This window comes from Tamandua tetradactyla, chromosome X (assembly GCF_023851605.1).
Source record: "Tamandua tetradactyla isolate mTamTet1 chromosome X, mTamTet1.pri, whole genome shotgun sequence".
Taxonomy (NCBI): domain Eukaryota; kingdom Metazoa; phylum Chordata; class Mammalia; order Pilosa; family Myrmecophagidae; genus Tamandua; species Tamandua tetradactyla.
The window spans coordinates 169,975,646-169,988,317 of NC_135353.1; the positions used below are offsets into that span (position 1 = coordinate 169,975,646).

General features: G+C 39.2%; 1 protein-coding gene across 11 annotated transcripts in view; it reads left to right on the forward strand.

Moving 5' to 3' along the window:
• NLGN4X (neuroligin 4 X-linked) overlaps positions 1-12,672 on the forward strand; it is a 327,716-nt gene that overhangs the window by 308,290 nt on the left and 6,754 nt on the right. For all 11 annotated transcript variants that reach the window (XM_077146947.1, XM_077146948.1, XM_077146949.1 and 8 more), the window contains 2 exons: positions 4,871-5,056; positions 9,592-10,381. In XM_077146947.1, coding sequence (XP_077003062.1) covers positions 4,871-5,056; positions 9,592-10,381 — 976 coding nt within the window. The remainder of the gene's footprint in view (positions 1-4,870; positions 5,057-9,591; positions 10,382-12,672) is intronic.

Below are 12,672 nucleotides of genomic sequence, written 5' to 3' on the forward strand. Positions count from 1 at the left end.
TGGGCCCTGGACAGTAGAAGCTTTTATCTCCAGCCCTGGGGTGAAGACTCAAGAGAAGATACCAAATGTTAATGATTATCTTCACCTTTTGATATGCATTGCCTCATGAGCAAACTGTCATTATTTTGTATATTGTTACCAGTATATAATCAATTTAATTTTGTGAATTAATATTATCCCAGCTTAAGCACTTTTAACTGTCCTGTGCAGCCTCATTCTCTATAAATGTGCAGGGTTTTTTTTTTTTTTTTTTTTTTTTTTTTAAAGGAAAGACAGAGAGAAGGAAGGAAGGATAGAAGGAAGGAAGGAAGGAAGAAAGGGAAACATCTTTAAACATTTTCTTGTTTTATTGTATTTTGTTTTTCCGTTTTTTGTTACATGGGCTGGGGCCGGGAATCGAACCGAGGTCCTCCGGCATAGCAGGCAAGCACTTTGCCCGCTGAGCCACCGCGGCCCGCCCTGTGCAGGGTTTTTAATATACTTTATAATAGAAACGGAAGGAACGACATTAATGTTCTAATTAAGAGCCCAAGTTTGGAAACCCTTCCTATAGGAAATCATGCATCCTTCTTAATTCTCTTAGATTTAGTTTTTACTCATTTCATTTTTAAGTAAAATAAAAATTAAAAATAGAGACACTAAATTTCATTCAGCCTTGTCAATCATTCATTGAGATTTAATATATATCTCTTCTTCCTTCCATCCCATCCTTTCTAAGTGTATGCCCTTTTGTTAAATCATAAGAGATTCCAACAATGAAATTTAAGCTTCACCTTGTAATAACACACAGTTAGTTGTCTCTTCTAAACATCAAACACTGTACATTTACATACATTTGTCTGATATTTGTTTCTTATATTTCTGTTCTAATTTTAATTACTCAGATTTCTTTAAGGGCTCATTCAGGTGACCTGAAATAAATTCTTCATTGTCAGTGAGGTGATATTTAGATATTTCCTTTTCTATTTCCCTCCTTAAAATTAGATGTGTGTATGTGTATGTAGTTCTTTTAGGAAGGTAGTTGAGACTCTCATTAAATTAAGGCTGCTACTGTTACAAGTGAACACCAATGCTAAGAGTCAGCGATGTTTTGCTTCTCTATTCACTTATTCATTAGCGTCTGCATGATAGCAACTGAAGAATTCCTTCTGTGATTTTTTAGTGGACAATATCCTAAATTAAAATCGATTTTAGCTTTAAATTGTTATTACAAGTTAACAAAAGGACGGTCACATCTGACCTCATTGAGTTTCTTATCACTTTCTTGCAGCATGCAGGACACCCTAAAATTGTTATCCCAAGCCCTATGGTGAAATAGTAGAGAATGAGAAATGTTTAGATTATCATTACCATAAAAAAAGGAACTTTTCTGTTCTAATATTAACCTTAAGACCAAATACAAATGGTCATTTTTTACATCACTGGCTATCATTCCACATGCAGAGGGAAAATGTGGTTTCTGGCTTTTTGGCACCTTTCTCATGAAAAATATTTTATAATAACCACCCAGTAACTGAATATGGCCTTGGGCAGATCTTTTTCACTCAGCAAAACTGTGAATGAAACTTGACCTCAATCTACTCACTAACATCCATTCATTCAGATGATGTCTCCCTTCGTTCTTCAGTTGGTGGGGGTGGGGTGGGGGGTGAAAGTTACTGATTTAGAAGCTTGAGTGAAAGCATAATGAATCCCAAAAGCCGATGTTGCATCAGCTGAGATGCCTAGAGGGTTCTGAGATGAAATTGGCTGCCATTGAATGAAGCCATTTGTTCAAAATCTCTGGTTTTAGCCATTTGAGTGGCCATTTCCATTGATGGATTTAGAGCATTTATTTAAGGTTATTTGGTTCATTGGGAACAAAACTCTAGGGTAGCTTCCGTGGGCACACATCCGTGGTGGTGTGTATGGCTCTGATTCCAAATTGATTAGCTCTAACCCCTTGGCTTTGTAATGATCAGAAGAAAAATATAGTGATTTGGGGGCTACAGAGCCCCTGATACCTTTGAAACCTGAGGCATGGGGGTGGGGGAATCACAAAACTGGAGATTTTCAAGGGCACACCAAGTTCCCAGTGAGAACATAAGTCTGCCCAGAGAAATTACTTCCTTCCTCTTCATCACTCCTCACTCTCAAACCAGGGGTGGACAGTGGGGAAGGACTTGTCTCCTGTGCCCCCACCTCATTCACAGATGACAAGAGTCCTGGCCAAAAGCAGACTTGCAAGTTAGATGATGGATCTGGACTCAACGATTCAGATTGCTTTGCTATGAATCATGTGCCCTAGTAGAACAAGCCATTCTTTCCTCAAATGCCAACCTTCCTAGGTGTACAGAATTCAGTGACAGCAAGCCCACATGTATGTAAAAATCCGGATTTCAGGAAACTCCGTGGTTCGGTAATCAGAGCATGACAAGAATGTGCTCTCCCCTAAAGAAGTTAAAATTGCTTGCATTCACTCTGTACCTGAAACAGAGGCTCTCCTTTGTTGATAGTTTTAAATGAAAGCAAAACAAAACAAGACAGAGAAAGACCGCAGATGTTGCAGTTGATGACGTTTTCATGGTGGAGTCTAGAAACATCAGCATCGAAATCCTGACTGTGAGAGACGAGGGGCGCTCTTTTCCTCAGCCACCCTGCAGGACCTTTGGAAAGAATTCAGAATTGCAAAGAGCGGACCTTACAACAGGGTGCTAGGAGAAGGGCTGAGATGGGGGCAGGCTTGGCATACTAATTAGCCTGCAGTTTGAGAGCTTACAACAGTCGTGTTTTTAGGAGGGATTATTTCTGACTTTAAATAAAGGCTGGGATTTACTGAATGTTGCACATCCACACTCTGTAGGCAGAAACAAATAAGCTAGTAGGTCATTCTGCAAGAGCTGACAGGGGAAGAGAAGTAGGTGGAGAAAGGAAGTGTTGAAATCTGCGGAGTTCTGCCAGAAAATTACCCGAGTCTTTAGGAATTAGTTGCCTCTTCCTTTAATGGGACAGACAGGATTTTGCTTTATTACAACACCAAAATTGCCATTTTTCAGGCATGTTCACACAGAGTCCACATGGAAGGGGCTTCTCTCCCAAGCAGGACATGGTTTATTTTATGAGAATCCGTGTCCACGTTTGAATGAAGATGCAGGAGCCATAGAACATTTGTTGGCGTGAAACATAGAACGTTTCTTGGCAATGAGTAATTGCTAATTAAATAGGGTGGGGTTGGAGGATGTGTGGATATTCCCACTAAGCATAGCCAACCTCACTTGGATGTGAGTTGGATGTGTGCTCATACCTTGCAGTTGTATTGTTGTATTTTCTGGTAGGTGCAGGAGTTACAATTGAAGCTCAACATTCTGATGCTACATTGAGAAAAAGAAAGGCATCGGGCTGCTTGCTTTTGAGCCATACTGTTCTTTTCTGAGTCCACTCTGGGCTCAGTTGAGTTTTTTGCAGATAGTCAGGTAAAGCTTTCGGAAGATTTTGTTCCTCCATTGGTATCTCTGGCCTCGTCCTTTAGTTATTCTGTGGTTAGGTCAACATTCCTTCAGGATGTCTCGTTATGCTGCCAGGCTTGGTTAGGGATGTGGTTTGGAAAAATATTGGTTTTGGCTTGTGTAATTTTAGGGCCCAGGTCAGACTGTGTCCATTTAAACAGCACATCTGAAGGCCAAAACCACTTAATGAGCATTTATTGAAATGAGCAGATGACTTAGCCCTTCAAATAAAGAAGTTACACAGAACAGGGAATGTCCCAACTGGCTATATTGGGCAAAGGCAAATAAGAATGAGAAAAAGGTAAAGGCGTTTTAAGACCTCGTTTTGTTAGAAGGCTTATCCAGTGCAGATTTGGGCTGAAGTTGGATGGCAGTGTCTGCAATGAACTAAATACACAGAGTTTGCTTTAAAAATACTCAGAGATTTTAATCTTGAGTGTGAGAGTGATTGCCTTCATGTAGAATGACTTCAAACATCAGAGAGAAGCAGATCTTGCAGGGTAAGTTATTTTCTAAGGTGAGAAGAACATAGAATGAGATACATTTCTAAAACGTTTCGCTTTGCTAGACTAAATGCCAAAATTTGCCTTATTTGCAAAGAGGAATTTGGGAATTTGACACTTCGAGTGAAATTTCAATCCTCGATTTACAGACTTCTCTTTCCTCTTAGCATAAAATATAGCAGCTCTAAACGATCATTTGGGGTACAGTTGAGGAAATTTGAATATGGGTTGGCTTTTGTCTGAGATGAAGAAATTATAATAATGGGACAAGACAGTTTTTGCTGTATAGAAAATAGAGGTGTGTCCTAAAATATTTAAGAGTAGAATGTCATGATGTCTGTAACTTATTTTGAAACATCAGCCCCAAAAATCGTTAAATTAAAATATTAAGTAAGAATTTGATGGGAACACCTGACATACAGTACTTCTGTATACATCAAATAAACACACTTCCCCCACACACACACAATTCTTCTCAGACCCCCATATCCCAAACAACATCAATTAGGAGACGTCTGCATTTTGTCAAATCAAATGGCAATGTGTACAAGAATGAATGACACTGTGGATGTAATAAAATGTATGAAATCTTCCAGTATTGTCCCATGTTATACGTATTCTACTTTTGCCTTCTGTTTTGCCCATTTACCTATCGATAGATGAGACATTTTATCATAATGTCAAAAGAAGCCGTCGCCATGATACCTGGTACTTAACTAATGGAATCCTATATAGACCATACAATGAATTCTCCAAAGTTGGTTCCAGCTTACAGCGGCATAGGGGCTAGCAAAGCAAACTGTGGGATTTCCATTCCATTAGCTGTGATCTGTGTGTGCTTTGAAGCGCTGACAGCCACAACTATCCTGTGTTCTTTTGTAGGGTTTTTAAGCACTGGGGACCAGGCAGCCAAGGGCAACTACGGACTGTTGGACCAGATCCAGGCATTGCGTTGGATCGAAGAGAATGTTGGGGCGTTCGGCGGTGATCCCAAAAGAGTGACCATCTTTGGCTCGGGGGCTGGGGCATCCTGTGTCAGCCTTTTGACCTTGTCACACTATTCAGAAGGTAATAAAACCTTCCCCTTGGGGGGGTGGGCCAGCCCCACAGCTGGGAATGAGTAGCGCAGAATTCCAAGGGTGCTGTGTGGTATTGCTCTACTACGTCCCTCTAGAAGCAACAACACGCATCCCCAAAACTTCATGCAGCCACATTCTCTTCTTGCAAGTCAACTTTCCATTTAACACTTTTTCCTAATTTAAATGTATGACGAGGACAGCATTCGGAGCAAAATAACTTATTGAGGAGCCCATGACTTGATTTACTTTTGCTTCCCTGATACAAACTTCCCGTGAACTTTATTAACATCTGATTTGAATGATTAAATCTCACCTGGAAACCATGTATTATAAATGAGGGGCCATCGTTAATTGAACAATTATAAAAATGTGCTTTCATGACACTAATGCAAGGTGGTAAAAAGAGAGTTGTGTATGGGAACTCTGACTTAGGAGAGATTTTTCTATAAACCTACCACTTTTCTAATTTATAAAAAGAGTTACCTGAAAGAGAAGCATTGTTTGGATCACTGATACAAATCTGTGGATTTTGAACAAAGTGCAGCTTTTAGCCTTAGGATTTTAAGAATCACCTCTCTGAGTCATGTTAATTCTTTAACATTTCCAACAATATTAAGAGCATATCACATTCATCTATTAGAGTTTCTAGCTTTTCTCCATCATTTTTTGAATGTTTTCTTTTTAATTGTGAAATATAACATACGTGCAAAAAAGGTAATAAATTTCCAAGTACATTTTAACAAGTAGTTATAGAACAGATTTTAAAGTTTGCTATGGGTTACAGTTCCACGATTTTATGCTTTTCCTTCTAGGTGCTCCAAAACACTGGAGACCAAAGGAAACATCAATGTAATGATTCAGCAGTCATACTCATTTGTTAAATCCTATCTTCTCTTTATAACTCCTCCTTCTCTTTAAATAACATATATACATAAAAGCAATAAATTTCAAAGCACATCACAACAATTACTTGTTGAACAGATTTCAGAGTTTGGTATGAGTTACAATTCCACTATTTTAGCTTTTTTTTTTCCAGCTGCTCTGAGGTCCTTAAAGAAACATCCGTATAATTAGCACTTATACTCATTTGTGAAGCCTGACCTTCTCGGTAGAACTCCACCATCACCTTTGATCTTTCTCCCGCTCTTTAGGGGTATTTGAGCTATGCCCATTTTAAATTTTTTATGTTGAAAGGGGCTGTTGCCTGTATTTATTTTTATGTTGGAGAAGCTGAGATATATAGAAAAATCATGCCAAAGGAGTTACGATATTCCCCCCACCCCAACACATAGTTTAACTTATTATTAACACTTTGCATTATAATGATATTTATGTTAGAATTGATGAAATTATTTTTATAATTATACTAAAATAATAGAAATGGAAATATAAGTATATTATTAAGTCTTGTTTATATTAGTATCCGCTGTTGTACAGTGCTTTTCATTCCGCAGCATACCACAACTTAAAATCTCCCCTTTTAACTGCTTTCAAATACACAGTCCGGTGTCGTCATTTACATTCACCGTGTTTGCTGCCATCACCATCAAGCATGGTGGTGAGGAAGGCCAAAACTCTTCTTTTCATTTTTGTCCCCCACTCCCTTCCCATGAATATAATGTTGGCGACAGACCCATGAGGAGGCTGGAAGGGATGGGCTTGTGAGAACCTGTCCTGGTTGGGGCAGGTGAGAGGAGGCTAGAATGCATCTGCTGACTGTCCTTCAGGTGAGGCAAATGCTTGGATATGGAATTCAGTCCATCTTGGCTAGATAGTTACCTTGCAGATCAGTGGTGGAGTTCCAGAAGACATATTAGACCAGCCATTGAAAAGAGAAGTCCACACAGGTGGGATAGACTCACTTCTGGCAGGCCAGTAAAAGGGTCTGAGCTCTGGCCTGAAAGGAAGAATAAAACATTTTTTTTTAAAAGTAGGACAGTCTGCCAGCCTTGAGTTCCCTGGCCAGGTGCAAAGGAATATTTACAGTCATGGTCTAAATCATCAAAATAGGGTTGCATTCTGTTGTGCATAATCAGTTAAAAATTGCACCATGCATATCTGAGATGTTTACATTCAAAGCACTTGAGACATTAATAGAATTATATTTTCCTTAAACTGCATTGCACTTTAAGGAAAATAATTTAACTGCAGAAGCCATGATATGCTAAATAACAGAGGCATGACTATACATGCATTCATTTCATCACTTCTCATACCATTCTGGATAAGCTGAGGAATCTTTGTATGCCTCAGTTTCATCGTTAGCAACATATGTTTGACACTGATTTTTAAGTCCTCCAGAATCTGAATTACTTAATTCTCACTGGGTGACAGCTGTCAAGAGGTGAAATTTAAATTATGTCTTCATTTATGAAAAAAGAAGGAGTCAATGATCAGATCATTTTTAATACAGACTCCCATAGCGTTTTAGAAAATACCTAAATTTTCATTGTTGTCAATGATAATCATAGCTCTAGATTTGGAGAATGACCAGAAGGAACTTCAGTAATCATCAGGTACATGCAAGTCAAAATAAATTTGGGGAAGAGTGATACTGAAATTATTTAAATCAACAGATTGGAAATGATTAAACTCTGCAACAGAGATTTTGGATTGGTCATTTCTGCAAGCTGGCTTCTGAAAACAGCTCATTGTTATAACCCAGAATTCTAGCATTGCCTACAATCTTACCCCTAGGGATTCAACTTCCAGAGGTCTACTCTAGAGAAATCATATAATCTTGGAAAAAATTGTTTTCAGGAAGATGTTTACCACAATATTATTATCAGAGCAAAGAATGAAATACTGAGAGAGAAAAATTTGAGGAAAATTATAAGGAACTTTTAGGTATAAGGAACGTATAATTTATGTAGTTAGGTATAAATTATTAAATTATAAAGAATTTTGAGTACTAATGAGCTATAAGGTAGGTTTACTCAATGAGTGCATAATAATTATAAGAATTGAGTATAAGACATACAGACTACGGAAGCTCAGTGAGCACATCTGTGCACATTTTGAGCATAATTGCACAAAACAGATTCAGGGAACAAAAAAGCCAAGAAGGAATTATAGCAGAAAGCTCTATTTTATAGGATCATAGGTGATTTTTCTTTTATCCTATTTTTCAAACCTTATCACACAGGTATTACTTATGTATACACTGCTACCTAAGTTTTTGCTAACAGTTGGGAGAAAAAAAAATGTAACTTCTGGCAGTATTTTTCTAATTCTGATTCTAAATAGATCCAATATTGATATATCAAATATTGACATTATTTCTTACAAGTGCTCTCCAGGCATGAAGCTACAGAGCCCCATGCACACAAGTTAATATTTATACGTCTCTGACAGAATCACAGACACCAGGAGATGGGCTCCTGAAAGTGATTTTTGAAATGGCACAGACTTTGATGATGTACTGGATGAAACAAGATCATTTAGGAGTCTCAGCCATGTGTGTCATCTTTGGGCAGTGCTCCAGTCTTTAAAATCCCATTTCCTGATTAAAATCACGTTCTCCCCATACTTGATCGCCTGCATGCGTTAAAAATCGGGAGGGCATGAACTTCTGGATTCAATGCTTCATTCTTCTGGCAGCTCATCAGGCACCAGAGCTAGACTCAAGCTGGAACTTAAGAAAATGGCAGGAAGAGAGAGCAGATGGCAGCATTTCAGAATCCTGCAAGTGTACGGCCATAATCCTTTGTCTTGATGTGGTTAAAAATAGAGATTTTAGATGCCTGGGTATCTGTGAAGTAGGCTCATCTGTGGGGAAATGCTAACTGGACTTTTGCTTCTAAAATTGCCCGTTTTTATCATTGACACAAGGTATTTTAAAATTGCAGCAAAAGAAAATATGGAAAACTCTGGGCTTGGAATTGATATAATTATGAAATTGATTTAAAAAAATAATTGTTAGTTGAGTACTCAGCTGGGAGATTTCTTTAGCGATAGCTAATTGAATGGATTTATTGTAATTGTCATATTTTAATATCTTCTTGATACTGAGGAAAGGAATATAAAGGCACCCATGCATAATGAATAATAATAATTTTTTCCGTTATGAAATGGTACCTGGTTCTTCCTGTGAGAGGAAAGAGCCTTTGACCTCTTACTGGTGAAAAGTATATTTTTATGGAATGGGGCCCATTCTTTCCCCTGCAAGTCTTTTGTTTATCATCTTGGGAGGAGGAAGCAAAAACCACCCTAAATTTCAGAAGGATAAAAAGATTGCACGTTTTTATCAGTGCAGAAAACTGGTACATGCAGTTGCATTTTGTAAAGCTTTTTTTTTTTTTTCTTTTTTGCCTGGAAAAACATCCCCTCCACCAAATGTCCAAGCAGGGTGGGGGTAGGGGAGAGGCATGAGATCAAAATGAGTGAAAGAGAAGCTGAAAGCTGAGGGTGACTGCATCCAGAGATTCACATCCCTGAGATACAATAAAAGCATTCTCTGCGAAGTAAAAGCGGCTTTTTTACATTCCGGGTTTTCATTTGCATGTCGACAATTTGCACCTGCAGGTCTGTTCCAAAAAGCCATCATACAGAGCGGCACCGCCCTGTCCAGCTGGGCAGTGAACTACCAGCCTGCCAAGTACACTCGGATATTGGCAGATAAACTCGGTTGCAACATGCTGGACACAACAGACATGGTTGAATGCCTTCGGAGTAAGAACTCCAAAGAGCTCATTCAGCAGGCTATCACCCCAGCCACCTACCACATCGCCTTCGGGCCCGTGATCGATGGCGATGTCATCCCGGACGACCCCCAGATTCTCATGGAGCAAGGGGAGTTCCTGAACTACGACATCATGCTCGGCGTGAACCAAGGGGAAGGCCTGAAATTCGTCGATGGCATCGTTGACAACGAAGATGGCGTCACCCCTAACGACTTCGACTTCTCCGTGTCCAACTTCGTGGACAATCTCTACGGCTACCCAGAAGGGAAAGACACCCTGCGTGAAACCATCAAGTTCATGTACACAGACTGGGCGGATAAGGAGAATCCCGAGACCCGACGGAAAACGCTGGTGGCTCTCTTTACTGACCATCAGTGGGTGGCGCCCGCCGTGGCCACCGCTGACCTCCACGCCCAGTACGGCTCTCCCACCTACTTCTACGCCTTCTACCACCACTGCCAAAGTGAGATGAAGCCCAGCTGGGCCGACTCAGCCCATGGCGATGAGGTCCCCTATGTTTTTGGTATCCCCATGATAGGACCTACGGAGCTCTTCAGCTGCAACTTCTCCAAGAACGATGTGATGCTCAGCGCCGTGGTCATGACGTACTGGACAAACTTCGCCAAAACTGGGTAGGTGCTTCTCCGTTTTAGGGTTTTGCCCTTCTCTTAAATCATTATTTGGCTTCTCATTATTAGCATCGTATCTGTGGTTGAACCATCTGTACTATTCTATGCCATTAGATGCACATTCATGTAATCACCCAACTGCAATCTTAACGGTCATCTCTTTCCATCATCTTTCACCTCAGAGTGTTTTCTGTCAAGGTAGATTTTTACTAGAGTGGTAGTAACACATTGAAACTTCAGCAGAGCACTTTCCTACCTGCTGGCACAAGATTGAGAAGGAACTTACCATTTGATTGAGAGATGGACACTAACTTTCAAATCTAAATAGCATTTCTTAAACAGTGGGGCTATGGAAACAGGCATGCCACACAGGAAATTGTCCTTACTACATAGACACAGGAATGAAATAAATCCCTTAACAATTATAGAGAAATATAAAAATTTCAAAGAATAACGTATTAGATAAATGTCATTGAAACTTGTCAGCGTTATGAGGCACATCCTCTGCAAACCCTGAGTAAAAAGACCCTAAAGCATGCTCAATATTTACTGATAGCATGACATCTTTTCATTTGCTCTTGCCTAATAACATAATTTTGAAAATTAATGAGGTATCATTCCATTCTACCTGTATGTGCTGCTACCATTAACCTTGAGCCTCTTATACTGAATTAAAAACGAATATGGGGCAGTGTGATGGTGGCTCAATGGCAGAGTTCTCACCTGCCATGCCGGAGACCCAGGTTCAATTTCCAGTGCCTGCCCATTTAAAAAAAAAAATAAAAATGTTGTGAATGTGCATGGACACTCCACCTTCCCTTGGAACACTGAGCGTCAGGAAAAGGCTCCAACTGTAGCCTCTCTGCAGTACCTGAGCCTTAAACAGGACCACTTAGAGAATTCCACAGTGCTCAAGGTTGTCATGCCTAGTGGGTGAGCAGGTTTCATTCTTTACAATGGTTCCAAGTACCATTTGGTAGAATGTGGCCAAAGAAGGTTTTGTGGACTTAACAAAAGTACAGCCTCTTTATTCAGTGGAAAGTGTGGTATGTGTATGCTGATTTGGAACAGCTAGACTTTACAAAACTAGTGTAAGAAGAGTTAACATGGGAAAGTGGGAAAAAGAGCAGGTGCAGATGTTCAAGGGAGATGCTTTGTCTTTAATCGTAATGTGCTCTGTTCAGCAAGGTATTGACTAAAGTCAAGTAAACGAGTATTTTTAAGAAATCATGGTGAAGGCGGGGCCAGGCCAAAGTATGGCAAAGAGCTATGACAAATGACAACTGCCATGGTAATTTTGCATTGTCTTGAAGCCAAAGAGTCCTAGAAGGGTTTCCCACACAAAGTCTTATCCGTTCTATTTTTGCTCCATCTGCGTCCAAATATTATTTACTTAAAATCTTATCACACTGTCATGATTTACTTTATCTCAAATGACATACTTGTTTCTTTCCTTACATGATTTCATATAAAAATAAAAGTTTATTTCACTTCCTTAAATGGAAACTAGGATCACTTGTCATAAATTGAACTGGACGGTAAAACAACAGTGAAATCCAAATAATGTCTTTAAATTCCTGCCAGCTCTTCCTTTTTGCCAAGGGCTGTCAGGATGAGGCTCATTCTCTTGTATAAAAAAAGAAAGGAAATTAATTAGCGTCATGAGGTGATAAAGAACTGCGAGCTCCAAGCAGGTATTTTTTCCTTGGCATAATCAAAGGATTGAGAGAGATTTGAAAAGGTGACGGTGTTCTTTCCATGTAATTGAGTGCTTTATTTAAAAAATATATTTTTATTGACAAATACTCACACACATGCAGTCCATACATGGTATATAATCAATGGCTCACAAGATCATCCCATAGCGATGATCATTTTTTTTAACCATAATCATTTTTTAGAACATTTCATCACTCTATCAAAAGAAATAAAAAGAAAAGAGAATCCATACATACCATACCCCTTACCCTTCCCTCTCAGTGAACACTACATTTCAACCCACACAATTTATGTTACTCCTTATCCCCCATTATTTATTTATTATTTATTCATATTTTTTACTCATATGTCCACATCCTGGATAAAAGGAGCATTAGACACAAGGTTTTCACAATCACACAGTCACATTGTAAAAGTCGTTTAATTATACAATCATCTTCAAGAATCAAGACTACTGGAACACAGCTCAACAGTTTCAGGTACTTCCCTCCAGCCACTCCTATATGCCATACACTAAAAAGGGATATTTATATAATGCATTAGAATAGCCTCCAGGGTAACCTCTAGACTCTGTT